We start from the raw sequence: 21,040 nt of genomic DNA, 5'->3' as shown, positions 1-21,040 counted from the left end.
CGGCCAGTAGTACCCCGCGCGGAGTACTCTACTTGCCAAAGCGCGACCACCTACATGGCTTCCGCACACCCCCTCGTGCAGCTCAGACATGAGTCTGGTGCACTGCTCGCCGTGTACACAGATCTGCACAGGGTGAGAAAATCCAAATCTAAATAGGCTTCCATCTATGAGAGTAAACTTACTTGAACCCCTCTTTATTCTTTTGGCCTCTGCCAGATCGAGCGGGAGCACACCATCTTCTAAGTATAGCCGGTATGGCGTCATCCAGGTATGGGGTTCCTTCTCCGCGTGGACCTCCATCGACTCACCGATCTTTGAGGGTCGCGATCTCACCCTCGGCGCTCTCAGCGTCTCTTGAGTCAACGACCGATGACCGATCGTTAGACGCTCCATTGACTTGTATACCTGAAGCACCTGGTTGTCTGATACGAACGCGCGCGGCACCTTCAGGGTCTCCTGAATGACAGTCCTCTGCTTCCCCCCTTTGCCTGAGCTGGCCAGCTTGGCAAGCAGGTCTGCTCGGGCGTTCTGCTCTCTTGGTACATGCACTAACTCAAACTCGGCGAAAGACGTCTTCAGGAGCTGCACATACTCCAGGTAGGCTGCCATCTGGGGGTCCTTTGCTTGGAACTCCCCGGTAACCTGCCCGGTGACCAGTAACGAATCGCTCTTGGCCAGCAGATTTCTTGCTCCCATTTCCCTTGCTAGCAACATTCCCGCGATCAGGGCCTCGTACTCCGCCTGATTGTTGCTAGCTTTGAAGGCGAAACGGAGGGACTGCTCAACCAGTACTCCGTTTGGCCCTTCCAGGATGACCCCAGCGCCGCTTCCTTGCTGATTAGAGGAGCCATCCACCGATAACACCCATCGAAAATCTAGCCCTTCTGCAGGTGTCGCGATGGATGATAGCTCGACTACGAAGTCCGCGAACACCTGCCCCTTGATCGGTCCTCGGGGCTCGTACTGGATATCGAACTCCGACAATTCTACTGCCCACTTGACCATCCTTCCTGCCACATCAGGTTTCTTCAATACATTCTGGATAGGCAGATCAGTCATCACCACCACTGTGAAGCTGTGGAAATAATGCCTGAGTCTTCTGGCTGAGAATACCACCGCTAGAGCAGCCTTCTCGAGGGCCTGGTACCTGGTTTCAGGGCCTTGCAGCACCTTGCTGACGAAATAAACAGGCCTCTGGGCCTGGTCCAGCTCTTGCACCAGGACTGAACTGACTGCCCTCTCCGTAACAGCAAAGTATAGACGGAGAGGGATGCCTACCTGGGGCTTTCGCAAGACTGGTGGGCTTGCCAGATATCCCTTCAACTTAATGAAGGCCTCCTCGCACTCCTGCGTCCAGAGAAATCTGCTGTTGCGCTTGAGACACTGGAAGTATGGGTGACCTTTCTCCCCACCAGCAGACATAAACCGGGACAGTGCTGCCAAGCGGCCGGTGAGCTGCTGCACCTCCTTCACCGTCGTTGGGCTCCTCATCGCCACGATCGCCGCACACTTCTCCGGGTTAGCTTCGATTCCTCGCTCTGTTAAGAGGATGCCCAAAAACTTCCCAGCCTCTACACCGAATATGCATTTCTCAGGGTTGAGCTTCAGCCCATACTTGGCAATGGTGGTGAATAGCTCTTCCAGATCAGCTGCATGATGCTTCTTCTCTTGGGACGTAACCACCATGTCATCTACATAGGCGTGCACGTTCCTTCCCAGCATGGGCGAGAGCACCCTATCCATGAGCCGCTGGTAGGTAGCCCCCGCATTCTTCAACCCAAATGGCATGACCTTGTAGCAGTAGCAAGACCGTTCCGTCATAAACGCGGTCTTGCATTCGTCCATTGGGTGCATCCTGATCTGATTATACCCTGAGAAAGCGTCCAAGAAGCTGAGTAGCTTTCCCCCCGAGGCGCTATCGACTAGAGCATCTATACTGGGTAAGGGGTAAGAATCCTTGGGGCAGGCCTTATTGAGGTCAGTGAAGTCCACGCACATTCTCCATTTGCCGCTTGCCTTCCGCACCAGTACCACATTCGCTAGCCACTCGGGGTACTGGATTTCTCTGATATGCCCTGCGACAAGGAGCTTCTGCGCTTCGTCGTGGATCACCTTCCTCTTCTCCTCGTTGAATTTCCTTCTTCTCTGCCGTACCGGTCGAACCATGGGGTCCATTGATAGACGATGGCAGAGGAAATCGGGGTCGATTCCTGACATGTCGGATGATGACCATGCAAAGGCATTCATGTGCTTCTCGATCACACCCATGATCAGCCTTCGCTCTTCTTCAACGAGGGATCCCCCCAGCTTGAATTTTCTTCCCCTGATGTCCACCTCGACCCATCCTTCAGCTGGGTGGGGCCTCCTCTCACTGGCAATGACCGCTCTCGCGATCCCTGACTCGCGAGGAGTGATCGTGCCTTGTGTCTCCCTGACCGCCAATCGCTCTCCGCGCACGCCTGGTGGTGGTTTTGTGGTGACATGGCACACACTTCTTTTTTGCTTCAAACTGTTCTCATAACAGCGTCTTGCCTCAGCCTGATCCGATTTGATGGTTATCACGGCCCCTTCCATCGACGGCAGCTTCAACTTCATATGCCTTGTCGATGGTATTGCGCCCAGTCTATTGAGCGTTGGCCTCCCCAACAGGACATTGTACGCGGAAGGGGCGTTCACCACCAGGTACTTTATCCTTTCCGTGCGGGCTGCCGTTCCGTCGGTGAACGTTGTCCTCAGCTCGATGTATCCCCGCACTTCTACCTGGTCCCCTGCGAAACCGTAGAGACAACCAGTATACGGTCTCAACTGATCAGGGGACAACTGTAGCTTGTTGAACGTTGGCCAGAACATGACATCCGCCGAGCTTCCTTGATCCACGAGTACTCTATGCACTCGTCTTCCTGCTGTGATGAGAGAAATGACCACAGGGTCGTTGTCGTGTGGGACAACGTCTCGTAGGTCAGCCTTCCTGAAGACGATGTCCACCTCAGGGTAATGACTCTCATTCACTGCATCTACCGCCATCACAGATCGAGTGTATCTCCTTCTTTGTGAAGCTGTGCATCCCCCACCAGAGAAGCCTCCAGCGATCGTCTGCACTTCCCCATGCACAGGGACTTCATGCTGTTGCTCTCCAGTTTGGGATCCTGACGCGCGATCACCCTGTGGCTCACGCAGGTAATCTGCTAGAAAGCCAGACTTCACCAACTCTGCCAGTTGGTGTCCCAGCGCCAAACAGGAATGAAGTGTATGTCCAAAGGCCTGATGAAACTCACACCATTCATTCTTTTTCCTTCCGAGTACCTTGTCTGTCTTCTCTGGTACTCGTAGTCTTGCTGCTACGGCAGGAAGGGCGATGAGGTCCGCCAACCCCACCATGAAGTTGTATCTTGGGGGCGCGTTATTCTCCCTTGCACGCCCCTTACTCTGGTCTTTGCCTGGTGCATAGGGACGAGGTTTTTCCCGCACCTTCTTCCCCTCTTTGGCCTCATGCACCCTCGCTTGCTGCGGTTTTCCTTGCCCTCCACGCGGTCTGGGTGGTGCAGCACTTCCCCTCTTCTCAGAAACTTCTGTTTCTGCCGCTATGTGCGCCACCGCACGCCGTCGAATCTCTGCAAAGGTGCTGGGATGGCTCCTGATGAGAGACTCACTGAAAGGGCCAGGCAGCACTCCCTTCTTAAACGCGTGCACAAGCATGTCTTCATCTTTGCTGGGTAGTCTAACCACTTGAGCTCCAAAACGGTTGAGGTAGTCTTTCAGCGACTCCCCCTGGTATTGGCGTACGTCGAACAGGTCGTAGGACACCACTGCAGGTGCCTTGTTGACGATGTATTGTTCAATGAAGAGCTTCGAGAACTGAGAGAACGACGTGATATGCCCTTCCGGTAAACTCACGAACCACTCCATGGCGATTCCGCTCAGTGTGCTCATGAACATCTTGCAGTATACAGCGTCTGAGCCCCCAGACAACATCATCTGGGTGTGGAATGCCGTCAGATGCGCCTCCGGGTCTTCTACCCCTTTGAACGACGCTTTTACCCCCACCAGGTTGGAAGGCACCATGGTTCCCATAATCTCAGGGGAGAATGGCATGGGAAATGCCCTTGGAGGTGAAGGCTGCCTAGACACCCTTTCGTCAACAACGTGCTCCCTCTGCGCCTGCAGCGTTCTTCTCAACTCTTCGTTGACACGATTCAGTTCGTCGTTCCTGCTTTGCGACGCGGCCAACTCCGTCTGCATCCTTTCTTGTTCGACTTTCGACGCTGCTGCGTTATCCTGCAGCGTGCGCACCATTTCCAGGACCTGCGCCATTGTCACAGCTCCTTCATCAGCGGATGGCGCAGGTGATGGTTGTCTGTTTCTAGGCATCTTCTCTATCAGAGGAACTGATAAAACTCTGGTGAGCTTTAAAACTGTGGTATATATGGGACAACGATTCACTCGGGCCCCACGGTGGGCGCCAATTGATCCTGCCGGCAACTTGAACGTGGGTGGATCGCTTCGTAACACTTTCTGCCCTGTCTTCGCGACTGCGTCTCCTGAAGTACCACCTTCTGAACTCCCTCTCAGATGTCTTCAAAATGTGGCCTGCAAAATACACAGACGGCGCCTCTAGCGGCCATTTGCACTCCGACGATCAAGTTAGTTCAACAGAACCACCAGAAACTGGAAACTTAGTAAAAATGTGTATGTGAGAAAAACTTGCACTCTGTTTTTCCTCCCTCCCCTCAATCTCTCCCTGATTCTATTTTATGTCTCTCTCTGTATCTGGGCCTAACAGAATTCTGTTATGCTTTCTGGCATGTGTCAGAACCCTGTTATGCTTTTCTGAGACAATGTTCCTCCAGAATCAGTAGAATGTGGGTGGGAGAGTCTGTGCGCGTATGCGCGTCTCTGCGCTTGGCTGCGCCTGTCTGTACCCTTAGTGGTACGGAGTGCACTTTTATCTGGACCGCACCCCTCTCAGATGATGACACGTGGAGGCCTGCAACTCACATCTAACCACACATGTGTCACTTACTGGAAGGGCTCTAGCGCTTCTCTTTGTGTGCCTAAGTTACGCCCTTGCGGAGTAACTTAGGATATTTCTCCCACCTGGGTAAAACGCATACTCTTAAGAGAACGCCAGGTGTGGCTGGTCTAGGCACACTCACCAAGCGTTGCTCTCTGCGTAAACGGCTTACCCTTCACGGTGTCACGCACGTAATGGGTTGAGGGAATCACCAATCACTGACTGGTTTACTAGTTCCCTCAGGCCACTCTCGTGCATGCTTCCCTGAGGTGTGCTCATGCGAGGTCCATGCGTAACGCTCTCGCTGGGAACCTTAGTCCCAGTTTAACTGCGTGTAACACGAGACCCCGATGACAATACACCCGATGACTGATCAGTGTTTATTCGCTACTCGCGCTCTGCCCCCAGGCGCGAGTCTGGGAACTGGTCTGCTGGTGGTCACTTGGCTACTGACCACCGATCACCATTCTGGGTGATCTATCCCCCGACCTCTCTGCCGCCTGATCTGTCGGTGGTAACTTGGTTACTGACCACCGATCACCTCTCTTGGCGATCGTCCCCCTACCTCTCTGCCACCTGGTCCACGTGTCACCCTGCGAGTGGTCCACGTGGTTCTCTGATGCTGATGTCATCGACTACCGATGACCGATCGGATCAGCTTCAGCTTTAATTCTCACTTCCTCCTTGACTTCCTCCAATAGGTCCAGGTTCACCTTTCTCTCTTCGTTGAACTCTTCAGCCATGAAGTTCTGGAAGCGTGGCGAGCTCTCCTGGATCTCTACTGAATCATCGCGTCCGACCCATACACCAAACTGAAGGGTGTCTCTCTAGTGGTGGACTGGGGAGTGGTGTGGTAAGCCCACACTATTCTAGGAACCTCCTCTGCCTAGGTTCCCTTGGCCTTCTCAAGCCTTCTATTCAAACCTCTGAGAAGGACTCTGTTGGCAGACTTGACCTGCCCATTCGTCTAATGCGAACACCTACTTTATTCCAACCTCTGAACATAGCTTACCCAGTTGTTGCCTTGCAAACTGCATGCCATTATCAGACACACAACGTTGCGGTACCCCAAAGCAGTACACTATATTCTTCTACACGAAGTGCTGGATCTTGTGGGTCGTGATCTGCGCCACTGGCTCAGCTTCTATCCACTTCGGGAAATACTCTATGGCGACCACGAGGTACTTCATCTGCCTTATCGCCAAAGGAAAGGGCCCCAAAATATCGATTCCCCATGTATGGAAAGGCCAAGGGCTGTAAATCGACCTGAGCTCCTCTGGTGGCGCCTTGTGCCAGTCAGCATATTGTTGACACTGCTTGCACTGTTGTGCGTACCTCGTGCAGTGTTCACTTACGGTTGGCTAATAGTACCCCGCACGAATGGCCTTTGATGCTACAGATCATCCACCAATGTGACTCCCACATATCCCTTCGTTGAGTTCCGCCATTATCCGTACGCATTGGTCTCCACTTACACATACCAAGATCGTATTTGTGAACCCATGTTTGAACAGCTCTCCGTCAATGAGAGTGTACTTGCAGAATTTTTCTTGAGTTTCCTGGATTTTGTGGGTTCCAACGGGAGTATCCCATCAACCAAGTAGCGCTTGTAGGGCGTCATCCATGTATCTCCTCCTTCGACCAGGCAAACCTGCATTGACTCCACCCCCAGGACTGGATATAGGCTTACCTTGGGAGTCTGGAATGTTTCCTAAGTCAATGACTGATGACTCCTTGGCCCTCCTCTTGTCGTGCTGACCTGATGCACCCCCACCCGGTTATCTGCGGTGAATGTTTAAGGTGTCTTTAGGGTTTCCTGTATGAACGTTCTCTGCCTGCCTCCCTTGCCTGAACTGACGAGCTTAGCTAGCAAGTGAGCTCGAGCATTCTGCTCTCTTGGGACATGCACCAGCTCGAACACCGCGAATGACCCCTTCAGAATCTAGACATACCCTAGGTAGGCAACCATCTGAGGGTCCTTGGCCTGGTATTCCCCAGTCACCTGACCTGTGACTAATAGGGAGTCGCCTTTTGCCAACAGACTCTGCCCTCCGATCTCCTTTGCTAATAGCATGCCAGCGATGAGGGCCTCATACTCCGCCTGATTGTTGTTGGCCTTGAAGGCGAACCGTAGGGCCTGCTCAATCGAAAGCCCGTTCGGTCCCTCCAAGATGACACCTACCTCACTGCCTTGTTGGTTAGAGGACCCGTCTACAGAGAGCACCCACTGGACATCGAACTCTGAAAGTTCCACTGCCCATCGTACCATCCTTCCCGCCACGTCCGATTTCTGTAGCACCTTACAGATAGGCAGGTATGTCATCACCAATACCGTAAAGCTCTAGAAATAATGGCGAAGTCTCCTAGCTGAGAACATCACCGCCAGGTTGCCTTCTCTAGGGCTTGGTATCTTACTTCAGGCCCTTGCAATACTTTGCTTACTAAGTATATAGGCTTTTGCACTTGGTCATGCTCCTGCACCAGGACCGAACCGATCGCCCGCTCCGTCACAGTGAAGTACAGGCGAAGTGGAGTACCTAGTTGTGGCTTGCACAACACTGGGGGACTGGATAAGTACTCCTTCAGCTTGAGGAACGCCTCTTCGCACTCCTAGGTCCAGATGAACCTGTTGTTCCTCCTCAGACACTAGAAGTAAGGGTGACCTTTGTCTCCTCCAGCTGATACAAATATGGACAGAGCGACCATCCGCCCTGTTAACTGTTGCACCTCCTTCACCGAGACTGGGCTTGTCATCGTAAGGATTGCAGCGCACTCCTCAGGATTCGCCTCTATCCCACGCTCCGTGAGTAAGAAACCTAAGAACTTACCGGCCTCCACCCTAAACACGCACATTCGTACACGTAGGCTTGCACATTTCGCCCTATCATGAGCGCGAGCACACTGTCCATCAGCCTCTGGTAAGTGGCGCCTGCATTCTTCAGTCCGAAGGGCATCACTGTGTAACAGTAACAAGACAGCTCTGTCATGAACACTGTCTTGCACTCGTCCCTGGTGTGAATCTTGATCTGGTTGTACCCGGAAAAGGCATCCAGGAAGCTGAGCATCTTGCAGCCCGAGGCACTATCTACCAAGGCGTCTATGCTTGGTAGAGGATAGAAGTCCTTCGTGAACTCTTTGTTGAGGTCGGTGAAGTCTACACACATTCTCCACTTCCCGTTGGCCTTCTTCATTAAGACCACGTTGGCCAGCCACTCAGGGTACTGGATCTCCCTTATGTGGTCGCCGCTCAACAGCTTCTTCGTCTCTTCTTTAATGACCTGCCGCCTCTCTTCATTGAACTTGCTTCTTCTCTAGCGGACAGGCCTGACCTTGGGGTCCATGGTGAGGCGGTGGCACAGGAAGTCTGGCTTTATGCCTGGCATGTCCGAGGTGCACCATGCGAAGGCATCTAGATGTCGTGCTATGACCTCGGCAATTTGATACTGTGCTGCTTGGCCTAGTGATTTGCCAAGCTTGAACGTCCTACCTCCGATCTCCCTCTCCAGGACTTCCCCTGCTGGTTCGGGTCTCCTATCCCGGGCTTTTAGCCTCCTTTTAGCCTCCTTCTGATCTGACATGATGGTAATCACCTTCCCTCCTAAGTTAGGCAGCTTCATCTTCATGTGCCTCGTCGATGCCACCGCCCTCAGTCTTTTCAGCGTGGGTCTACCCAACAGTAAGTTATAACCAGAGGGGGCATTGACGACGAGGTACCTGATTTTCTCCGTACGGGACGGGACACCATCTGTGAATGTGGTTCTCAGCTCCAAGTTCCCACGCACCTCCACCTGGTCTCCCGCGAAACCGTACAGGAAGCCAATATAAGTCCTTAGCAGGTCAGGTGACAACTGCAGCTTGTTGAAAGTCATCCAGAACATCACGTCTGTCGAGCTTCCCTGGTCCACCAGCACACGGTGCACCTTTCTCCCCGCGGTCACTACTGAGATCACCACCGGGTCATTGTCATGGGGGACAACATCTCGAAGGTCGGCCCTGGTGAAGACAAGGTCGATGTCAAGGGCGTCGTCTGCCTCTTACGCCTCTACCGACATCACTGCTCGTGCATACTTCTTCCGCTGAGAAGCGGTGCACCTTCCTCTTGAGAAAACCCCCAGCGATAGTATGAACCTCGTCATGCACGGGTATCTCGTGCCCCTGATCTTCCTCCAACCCCGCCAAGTAGTCATTCAGGAAACCACTCTTCACCACTCATCTAACTGGTGTCCCAATGCCAAGCAGTTGCGTATGGGGTGGCCAAACGCTTGGTGGAACTCGCACCAGACACTTTTGTTGGGCCCTAACTTCTTGTCAGACTTAGTGGGTATCTTCAATCTCTCCGCTATATTGGGAACGGCGATCAGGTCCTTCAGTTCCACCACGAATTTGTGCCTTGGTGGCACATTCTCCCTTGCGTGTCCCCTAGTTTGGGGCTCTCTGGGCCCATAAGGTTGCTGCTTCGCTGGAGCCCTCTTCTCTGTCATTGCCTCATGCACCCTCAGGGGTTGAGGTCGACCTAGTGCTCGTGGGCATGTGGGAACAACGCACGTGCGCTTCTCGTTGACTTCTCCCTCCGTAGCAATGTGAGCCACCGCTCGACGCCTTATCTCGCCGAAAGTTTTGGGGCGGTTCCTGATGAGCGACTAACTGAAGGGCCCCGACACGATCCCCTTCCCGAACGCATGCACAATCATGGTTTTCTCTTTGGTGTTTAGCCTCACCACCTGCGCCCCAAAACGATTGAGGAATTCTTTCAAGGACTCTCCCTGATACTGTCTTACAGCAAAGAGATCGTAAGAGATAGGTGGGGGAGCCCGATTCGCGATGTACTACTCCCTGAACAGCTTGGACAGTTGTGTGAACGACGTTACATGGCCATCAGGGAGGTTGATGAACCAATCCATCGCTGTTCCCACTAGAGTGCTCATGAAAAACTTGCATCACACCGCGTCAGAGCCCCCAACGAACATCATATGCGTATGGAAGGCCGTGAGGTGAGCCTCTGGGTCCTCTGCAACTGTGAAGGTGGCTTTAGGCCCCCATGAACGTGCCTGGTATCACAGTGTCCATGATCGCCTGCGAGAATGGCATTGGGAATTCTCTAGGTGGCGTCGTGGGTTCTCGATCCTCCATCTCACGTTCCCCCCTTGATTCGGCAACCCCTTGCAGAATTCCTCATTGGTTCTTTGCAATTCTTCATTCCTTGTCAGCGACGCAGCCACCATTTCATGGAGAGCCTGCATCCTTTCCATGATCTATTGCAGGGTGAGGCTTTCACCTCCATTCGGTGCAACAGATCCTTGCCTCGTGTTTTTCATCTTTCTTAATCTTTTTTCTTCTTGCGGATAGGACTGTTTTAAATCGTGCCCCACGGTGGGCGCCAAATGTTCCTGCCGGTTGACTCGATTGTCCTCGCACGTCTACGTCGATCACACGCCCCGTTATCCTGCTTTCATTCGTGCCTTTTCTTGATCAAACACCTTAAAATGCAAAAACCCCATCGAGGGAAAAAAACATCACTGTAAACATCACATTGTCAAAAAACAAAGCATTAAAACAAAACATCTTAACTGAAGTAAAACTAGAGATTTGCCACGTTGTACGTTCGAGGAATGGTTCCCCCCTCCAGGGTTTCCAACCTATACGCTCCCTTTCTGAGCACCTCGACTACGCGAAACAGGCTAGTCCACTTTGGAGATAATTTATTTTCTAAAAGGTAGGGATGTGCTTTCGGCATCACCAAGTCGGCAACCTTGAACTGCCAAGGTCTTGTCTTGGTCTTTTGCCTCATCTCCACCCTTCTCTTTATAGCCTCCGAGTTAATACGGGCATGTTCATGCACCTCATCCAACAAGTCCAGGTTCACCTTCCTTCCTTCGTTAGATTCGTCAACAACGAAGCTTTGGAACCGTGGAGAGATCTCTTGTATCTCTATTGGTATCATGGTGTTTGACTCACACACCAAACTGAAGGGTGTCTCTTTAGTTGTTAACTGAGGGATGGTGTGATAGGACCACAAAATTCTGGGAACTTCCTCTGACCAAGTTCCCTTTGCCTTCTCCAACCTCCTCTAAAAACCTCTCAATAAAACTCTATTAGCTTATTCAACTTGACCATTCATCTAAGATGTTAGAATGTATGACTTTAAACTAGAGGGGGGTGAATGGTTTAAAGAGGATTTTTGAAAACTTTTCGGTCTTGAATGAAATTACTTCGAGGATATCTTGATTCAGAAATCAGTTTTTCAAAACACAAATCAAAAGGCACAACACCAGAAACACAATCGGTTGTTTATACCAGTTTACAAATATAAAAAATGAATTTAAAGAGTTAAGGGATAGAGAAAATGCACACAGAGATTTATACTGGTTCACTCTAAACCCTTTGCTACATCTAGTCTTCTAAGAAACCAATGAGGAATTCCACTAAGCAATCAAACCTAGATCACTTACACCACAACCAAAGAAGTGACCTTGATCCCCTCAAGACACACACTTCTCTTGGTCAACACACCAACACTAAGAATGTTGATCTTGATCCCCTCAAGAACACACAACATTTCTCAGCAAACACACAAGGTTACACTTGTTACAGAAACAAATCTGAAATCAATACAAGCAGAAAATCCTATCTCACACTCTTTGATCAATCTCAATCTCCAAGCAATCTCAACTTTTCAAAAACTCAAAATCAGTGAAAATCTCAAATTTGTTTTTCTGTATACATCAAAGTTGTTGTTTGTTATCAAATCTTAACAAACTATTAATTGCATATAAAGATTGATCAAAGCATTAAGAACTGCAGCGTAAACAGTTGGAAAATCATTTAATGCTCAATCAAAGCACAAACCATTTTTCTGTTATGGTACCAAAACAAACAATCGGTTGTTTCCTCAAATCAATCGGTTGTTTTGGTTTTGACAGCTCAGCATTTGAAAAACAGCTTTCAACCTTTTCTAAAAACACCTAAGTATAAAACAATCGGTTGTTTCGACAAAACAACAGGTTGTTTTTCACTTAGCTTGAAAAACACTTTTCTTTTAAAAGGATTGAGAGTGTTTAGCAACCATGAAAAATTAAAAGGTTTATAACCACTGCTTAGGCTTATGTCATGCAAATTTCTGCAGCAATCTTGGTGTGCTGGTTTTACCTGTTTAGGGTGTTTTAGTGCTTGGCAGCTTTTGAGCTGTAAACCTTAGCATGAGCCAAAGTAATATGCTAAAGCTGCAAAATTTAAGAAGTGAGGTAATGTTTATCTGGACCGCTTCAAGGAGTGTTAGTGGAGTTTTAAAACATCTTTTTCTAAAGGAGAATGGGATGGGCTTGTGATAGGAATTTGCAACTATGGCCCACAAGTGTGAAGGTGTTTTCGTCTTAGGTGGAGTAATGAGGTGAAGGATGGTAATCATAGGAAGAATGACCCTGTTGGTTAGGTTGGAATGTATTGGTTAGTGATTAACTTAGCTTTAGAATAGACTGTTATTTTTAGTTTGACTCTGTCCTATCTTTGTTAAACAATTTAAAGGGTGATTTTAGTCAACTTTCTTAAAAAAACAAATAAATTTTAAAAAAAATATGTATTTCTAAAATTTAAATTACATTATTAAATTTAAATTTTAAATATAATTATTTAATATATAAATGAATATAAATTATAATAAATATTTTTTTAAAGTAATATGACTTTTTTAAATATAATTTCTATTTTATAAAACAGATGAATCCAACTTAAACTTCATTTAGGCTACAAGCCAAAAGGATCAAATTTAATGATCAGATTTAATATAGGTCATATTTCTTTCTAACTTGGTATAATATACTTTATTGACTTTTCAACCTTTAAGCGATCCTACTTTAACACATATATATTAATGAATTTAAAATTATTACTTTGGTAAAGTTGTATTTTATAGTAAGAATGGATGAAGAAGGGATAAAAGAAGAAAAAAAAAAGGAAAGTCACTGAACACATGACAGAAAAAATATACAATTATTTTAGAAGGTGATTAATAATATTTATGAAATTGACTTGAGGAGATGCAGAAGAAACAAGTCCATAGTCCACTTTGAGTTTAACCTTTCAGAAAGGTACATGCGCTTTCCTCCTTGCTCTTTGTGCAGGCTAAGTCTCAACTTTTATCCTTCTTTCTTTTCTTTCCGGGGGTACGATGACAAACGAAAAGGGAGAAAAAGGGTGTTTGTCTTTTATCTTATCTTTTGCAGCATCAAATTTTTACTTTTGGCTCACAAAAAATTAATAATGGGATTATTCTAAAGTGCTACTATGTGGTTTATGTAGTCATTCCTTTTAACCTATTTCTGTTATTTTTTTTTATTTGCTTGTTTGTCCAACAATTGTTATAGTAGTTAGTGTTGCTCAAATCTTGAAAATCTGTTTGCATGATAAATATGTTCTTTATAGAATGGTTAAGAAATTTATAGAGACAATAATCGATCCAAATCAATTTGCAAATTGGTTTGGATCTAATTTTATATTCAAGCATCCAGATCTGTTTTCAAGGGTACTGATTGCTTGTATGATCCAAGTACTTACAAAATTAAATTTTTGTTTGTATGATAATAAAATGTACCAAAAGCTAGTTTGGTAAATGTAGGTTTCAGTTAACTATTTCATGTAGTTAATGCATTTATATAAGGAATTTTTTGTTATGGTGTTTTGTTTTGTAGTCATGCCCATTGATAAAAGTTGGATTTCTAAACCACGAAACACCATTGAATATGCAAATGGTTTGAATGAATTTTTGGAATTTGCATTTGGACATGCTAATGGTGTTGTCATAAAGTGTCCGTGTTCAAAGTGTGGTTTCAAAAGATGGCAAACAAGGGATGTAGTTCAAGAACACTTAACATGTAGCACTTTTCCTCTAAACTACCAAACTTGGTATATGCACGGTGAAAGACTAAGTGGAAATGAGTCTGTGACTGTTACAAGTGCGCATGTCATTGAAGATTTCATAGAATCTCGTAATCCAATGGAAGACATGTTGAATGATGCATTTGGGTTTGTGGGGCATGACGATGATCACATTAATGAAGGTACTCAAGATGATGGTGCACAAGATGATATCCTGCATGGTGAAGGAAATACAAACTTTGATGAGTTGTTGAAGGACAATAACGAACCATTATATGAAGGTTGTACCAAGTATTCAAATTTATCATTCATTTTGAAGTTGTATCATATAAAATGCATGTGTAGAATGAGTGATAAAGCAATGACCATGATTCTAGACTTGCTAAAGGACGCATTTCAACATGCTAAGTTTCCTAACTCATTTTCTGAGGCCAAGAATGTAATTAACAAACTTGGTCTTAATTATGTCAAAATACCAGCTTGTCCAAAATATTGCATGCTATATTGGGGTGAAGAGAATGAAAGCTTAGAAGAATGTAAACGGTGCAAAACGTCTAAGTGGAAAGATAAAGATAAGAAACAATATGCAAAAATCTTGCGTTACTTTCCATTAAAGTCAAGATTGCAACGATTGTTTATGAGTTCTAAGACAACTGAATCTATGACATGGCATGCATCAAAGGATAACCAGGATGGGTTGATGAGGCATCCTAGAGATTCTGAGGCTTGGAAAGCATTTGATCTATTACATCCAGAATTTGCAAATGATCCTCGAAATGTACGGCTGGGCTTAGCTAGTGATGCCTTCAACCCTTTCGGAACCATGAGTACAAGTTATAGTATATGGCCAGTAGTCCTCATCCCATACAATCGTCCTCTTTGGGAGTGTGTGAAGCAAACCTCTTTCATCCTATCCATGATAATTCCTGGAAAACAAATGACTGGAAACTACATTGATGTATACTTACAACCACTCATAAAAGAATTAAAGGAGCTCTGGTTTGATGGAGTGCAAACATTTGATTATTCTAAAAAAGAAATGTTTACACTGCGAGCAGCTTTGTTGTGGACAATTAGTGACTTCCCTGGCCTAGGCAATTTATCTGGATGGAACACGCACACTGGTCTTGCTTGCCCAACTTGTAACTTTGACACTGAGTCTTCTTTGTTGTATAGGGGCAAATATAGCTTTATGGGACACCGTCGATTTTTACATAAAGACCACAAATTCATACTGAGTCGTTCTCTTTTTGACGGAAGAACTGAACTAAGGGAAGCACCAGAAGATTTGTCAGGGTCAGACATATTTGAACAAGTTCATGGTGTCAATGTTACATTTGGAACACCATTAGAACCTATCCATACAAGTAAAAGGGGTCGGGGAAAGAATGTTGTTGAAGTTGTTGGAGTAGAACAATGGAAAAAGAGAAGTATATTTTTCGACCTTCCTTATTGGGAGACGAACTTGTTACGCCATTGTCTAGATGTCATGCATATTGAGAAAAATGTTTGTGACAATGTTTTGTATACGTTACTCAATGACCCTAAGAAATCAAAAGATAATTTAAATGCCCGAAAGGTACTTAAAGAAATGGGTATAAGGAAGGAACTTTGGCCGGATGAAAGAGGAAGATTTCGGCCAAGTTTGTTTTCATTGTCAAAAGCAAAGAAAAAAACGTTTTTACAAACACTGAAAGATATCAAAAGGCCAGATGGATACTCAAGTAATATTTCAAGGTGTATTGATTTGAAAGCTGGAAAGATTTTTGGCCTCAAGAGTCACGATTGTCATATTCTTATGGAACATTTACTACCCATTTCCATACGTAATGTTTTACCAAACAATGTGACTGCAGTGGTAGTAGAACTATGATCATTTTTTCGACAATTATGTGGCAAAAGTTTAAGTCAAACCGAACTTGATAAACTTCAGTTCCGTATCATTGAAACTCTTTGCCACATGGAAATGTTGTTCCCTCCTACCTTTTTTACAATTATGGTGCACTTAACTTGTCACTTAGTTGGTGAGGCCAAACTTGGAGGCTCAGTTCATTATCGTTTGATGTATCCTATAGAAAGGTAAATGTTTTTGGCACACATAGAGTTTGAATTTTTTTAAGCTTCATGTTTGATTCTCCTAATTGCAAAATTATTTTATAGGTATTTGGGACATTTAAAATCATGTGTTCGAAACAAGGCACAACCTGAAGGTTCCATTGCAGAAGGATACCTAGTTGAAGAGGTTCTGATCTTTAGCTCTGAATATATGGAAGGGGTTGAGACAAGAAGTAATAGACCTTCACCTGTGGCTGATTCTTGTAATACAGATATGCCACAATTGAGTACTATTTTCCCACCAATTGGTAGAGTAGTAAGTGTCTCTTCAACTTTTGAGTTGTCAACCATGCAAAGAACTCAAGCACATCGATATGTGTTATTTAATTGCCCTTCTTCCGTCCGGTTGACCGGGACGTCTTCGTGCGCGACCTCAACCGTCAGCTAGGGACTCCTTCCCACTGGTTACCTGTGGATTCCTGCAAAAGAGAGGACAAAGAGGCGCCCTAGCGGCCGTTTGCACTCCGACGCTCAAGTCAGCCAGCAAGAAACACCAATACTGTTCACCTACGTCTCTGAGCACCGCGTATGGCACTCTGAAGGTGATAAAAAGAAATGTGTATATGTGTGTGTGTTTTCTCCCTCAGGCAAAGATTTTTCCCCAGTTCCTTGTACGTAGCCTCAAGCACGAGCAAGCAACCAGAGAGTTCTCTGGTAAATTTGCCAAAAGTTCCAACAACCTTCTTTCCAACATTCTCTGCGCTATTTAAACTGCCCAAGCATTTAAAGCGCCTTAAAGCGCTTTTAATCACAAAACGTAACGCACTTAATTAACGCGCCTAATTAGAAAACGGAGCGCATTTAAGACGTTGAAACGCTTGGGAGCTGTTATAGTACCTGAATGTTCGAAACAGAAACTGTATTGAATGACTTTAATTACCTGGTACCTGACTGGAGGGTGTTTCTATTCTGACATGGCTGTCGTACACGTGGAGGGCCTCACGACGCCATGACCCCATCTGGGGCGTTTCTACGTGTGAGTCCTCCTGCTTGGGAGGGCTACTGTGCTAGGGGTGACTTTTTGGGTGCCAACTCATGCCCCCAAGTATCTAGTCACTTACTTTGAGAGCGTATCTGCCTTCCTCTTGCACCCTGCGCCCTGCTACCCTGGGCGTGACCTTCCTCTTGAGTCGTATCTGTCCCAAAGGCGTCTCGGGGGCGGCAGGAGTACTTCACGAGTCAGGCTGCCCTACACTGGTGCTATTACTATGGCCTTGAAGCCACCTTTTCCTTTCTCTTTATCACTGCCCCGGGTTATCGGGACCTGAGGCCTCCCCACGGCGTTGCTCCCTCCATGGTCTTTCCTACCCATGGGTATCGGGGAACCACACTGTGATCGCCTTGCTTTAGTACTGTTTGAGCTGGCGACGCCCTGGTTGGGCGACGCCATCACCTAGGCGACGCCTTATCCTGGCGACGCTTCCTCTTGGCGATGCTGGCACTTGGCGTCTCTCCACCTAGGCGACGCCTTGCGTTGACTTTGACCTTGACTTAGTCAACGCCCGGATACGGGACGGTACACAAGCCCCCCAGTCTTAAGCCGAAGACTTGTCTTCAACGCAAAGACTAAAGCCTCGCCCACGTCGTCCACGTGCCATCTTGATGACATGTCATTCCCTGCTGACTCAACAATTCTGAAATTGTTGACGTGACGCTCTCTGAACCCTAGGAGCGCTCTTACTGACTGATTGGACCTCCTCTGAAATGGTGATAATAACACCTTTTGGGGCTACCCTTGATCGCGCGCCACGTGGCCCATCGCGCGGCCAGCCTCCAGAGACCCTTGCGTTTCCCTTGGGCAATTGATCGTTTGACACGTGGCACGATCCCACGGCTCTTAGTTAGCGCCTCTTGGGTTACGAAATGTAACATTTAAGTTATCTCCAAACCCCGCGCTCACCCCACTGTTACATTCATTCCCTCTGTATCCTCGCATTGTTCGTCTTCTTCAAACCCCTTTTCTCCGCGATTGCTGTTCTTCCCTTCCTGTGCTCTTCTTCCATCTTCCCTTCGATAGCAAAGGTATGATTTTCGAACACTCACGACCCTTCCCTTTCGTCGCATTGTATGATTTATTGAACTGCCTGGGACTGTTGTTATTCATGCATTACTGCGTTCCTCCACTTCTCCTTCCTTCTCTGGGTTTTCTCGCGTGGGTGATGTTTCCTGGGGTTCACTCCCCTTCCTGCCATGGCTACACTTGCTAAACCCTTTTTCCTCTCTTCTTTCTCCAGCTATTTATTTAGACCATGACGTGCACGAACACGGAGCCTGATTCCTCCCCAAAGACCCCCAAGTCCAACTACAAAGCCTTCTACCCATGGGCCCCCGACGAGCTCCTGAGCGAATGTACCAGCCTGACTTCCTTCCAGGACCTGGAAGCTCATCGTGGGGATCCCCATTTGTACAACTTTAACGCTTTCTACCGTACACACGACGCCCACATATCCGTCCGTCCCGGCAGGCCTGGGGAACCTGTCTGTTTGGATGACAGACCTAGAAAGGGGAAACCCTTCTTCTTCATGTACCAGACCATGTTCAAACGCGTAGGAGTGCGTCTCCCATTCACCCCCTTCGAACGGGAACTCCTCACTGAAATCAATACCGCCCCCGCCCAGCTCCATCCCAACAGCTGGGCATTCGTGAGGGGTTTTCAAATTCTTTGCGAACACCTGGGTATCCTCCCTTCCGTAGACGTCTTCCTGCATTTCTTTGAGGTGAAAAAGCAGGGGAAAAGCTTCTGGGTAAGCTTTTCTGGGATCGCGGGCAGGACCTCCTCTCCCTCTTCCAAAATTCTTACAAGAACTGGAAGGGAAGTTCTTTAGGGTATGCAGCGCCAAGCACGACCCCACAGCCTTCGATGGCTTCCCCCTTCACTGGACGGAGTGCCCTAAACTGCTCAGGGCCAAAACCTTGGAAGAGCTATCTCCCGCCGACAGGGAGGTAAGCAAAGCCTTGGCTGGGTTGGGGATCGTTTTTGATACCTTGAAGCTTGTTGCTAGCGAGTACAATGCTCACGCCCTGACCACCTACTTTGGTAAGGGGACTCTCCCCTCATCCTTCTTGTTGTGAACACCCCGCTACCGGATGTTGTTCCCCAAGACTATTCTACTCGTTTTATATTGTGCCATGTTACTTGCATCTCACGCCTCTGTGTGTATTGTAAATTTGCATATCTGCTTTGGTCCTAATTTCTGCTGCTTGATCTGTTTTGATGTAGGATAGGTGATGGACGCTTCTAAAAGGATGATGCTGGCGAGAGCAATGAAGGAGGCTCGTGCCGCCAAGGCGAGTGCCTCCTCCGTTCCTGCTGCTGCTCCAATCCCCCCACCAACTCTGTCACCGCCCCCTCCGGTCACTGCCGAAGCTCCCTTAAGCTCATCTCCGTCACCTCCACATAGCCCCGAGGCGCTTCCAACTCCCAGCTCTCCTCCGCCCATCGCCGCCGTTCCCCTAGCCGCGGCCTCGTCACCGGCTCCAACCCCCCTTGAAAAAGGGAAACGGGTCTTGGAGATTCTATCAGATGATGAGGACTCTGAAGGCGTGGCTCCCTTCAAGAGGAGAAAATCTGCGCGGGTTCCTCTTCTGGTAGAGGCGTCGCCCCAGGGAGGGAACTCCTTCATGGACAACCCCCCAAGTGCGACCTCACTTCCACCCACGACACTCCAAGAGGAAGGGGGCGAAGGCGCCGAATCTGCCCCGCCTCCGCCACCGGCAGAAGTCATTGCTTCCCCTACTCCCGTCGCTACCGCCCCCGATTTCATCGCCATGCCTCCTCCAATCATGCATCTGATGAGGGGCTTCAGTGGCGGAACTATGCCAGAGGGTACCGACAGGAAGGAAGGCATGCCTTTCTACTTGGGGGCCTTCTTGGCGGTGGCCCTTGAATGGCGCTCCCAGGCCAGAAACGCGGTCCTGCAAGCTCAAACTCTCCAGGCCTTGGAAACAAAGGCGACTACTCTGGAGGAGGAAATGAGGACCCTGGGACGCCAGAACGAAGCTTACCAAACCTCTCTGAAGCAAACGCAAGAGTCCAAAGCAGAAGCTGAGAGGCAACTGGCAGAGGCATTGGAGCTCCAGGCTGGCTTTTATACTCGGGAAGTCACCCTCCAAGTTCAGGTAAAGGGCCTTCAGGAATTGGTCAAAGCTGATGCAGAAGTTCAAAATGACCTGAAGGACCGTTGCTGTGAGCAGGCTGACAAGATGGAGCGGATGGAGGGGGAAATGGCCACCCAAGCCAAGGCTATGGGCCTTCTCCAAGCTGACTACGACAAACTACAGGCCGAGGTCAGTCGGCTTCGCGTGGAAAAGGAGGCTTTGGAGAAGCAGGTAGCCTCGGGGGACGCCGCCATCGAGGAGCTAGAGAAAGAAAAAAAGGCCCTCATCCAGGAGATGGCGGGTACTTTCGAGGAGGGGTTCCGAGAAGCTTTGGCTCAAGCAGTCTGCACGAATCCGGGGGTTGACATTTCCAGTTGCGATCCCACTCACCACATTGTTGATGGAAAGGTCGTGCCCTTGGAAATAGATGACTGAGCCGCCACCCCCCGATCATCAGCCCATTTCTTTACACTTGTTTTAAGTTTCTCTGACAAATTTGTAATTCTTTGAATCATCTGCACTCTTGACACCACTCTGGATCTTTGTTACAATTACTTTCATGTCCTCGCTGTATAGAATTCTGCCCGTGCGACTTTATTCTCATCCTTTGCCTTCGCGCGCTTCGATTATTTTATTTGTGTTTTGCCTGTTTCTTTCACTTCGTTGGACGGCCTTGTATGCCCGGGAAAGGTCACGTGCCAACCCTCACGCCCATGGAGAGGCTCACCTAGTGACGTCATATCGTCCACGGGGTGTCTCTAACACCGAAACAGTTCTTTCCTTGATCCTTAGCACCCGGCGCCCACGCCTAAGGAGAGGCCTGCTACAGCAGCGCCGTATCGTCCCCGGGTGTCTAAAACGTCGAGTGCCTTGGGGGGGGTCGTTCCCTCTATGGTCTTTCCTTCCCATAGGTATCGGGGAACACCCCGCCAGCGATTCGCCGGC

General features: G+C 48.1%; 1 protein-coding gene across 1 annotated transcript; it reads left to right on the top strand.

The window, feature by feature from the left end:
* Positions 1-13,697: 13,697 nt before the first annotated feature.
* LOC137833979 (uncharacterized) lies at positions 13,698-15,755 on the top strand. Its single transcript, XM_068642048.2, has one exon. The coding sequence runs from the start codon at positions 13,698-13,700 to the stop codon at positions 15,753-15,755; it is 2,058 nt and encodes a 685-aa protein (XP_068498149.2).
* The last annotated feature ends 5,285 nt before the right edge of the window (positions 15,756-21,040 follow it).

Source organism: Phaseolus vulgaris, chromosome 5, assembly GCF_051622355.1.
Source record: "Phaseolus vulgaris cultivar YP4 chromosome 5, ASM5162235v1, whole genome shotgun sequence".
Taxonomy (NCBI): Eukaryota; Viridiplantae; Streptophyta; class Magnoliopsida; order Fabales; family Fabaceae; genus Phaseolus; species Phaseolus vulgaris.
The sequence above is the reverse complement of the archived record's forward strand: the minus strand, read 5'-3'. Positions and strand labels throughout refer to the sequence as shown.

Bases quoted from the DNA above. Each gene is read 5' to 3' on its own strand.
- LOC137833979 (XM_068642048.2), top strand. From the start codon at position 13,698: ATGCCCATTGATAAAAGTTGGATTTCTAAACCACGAAACACCATTGAA.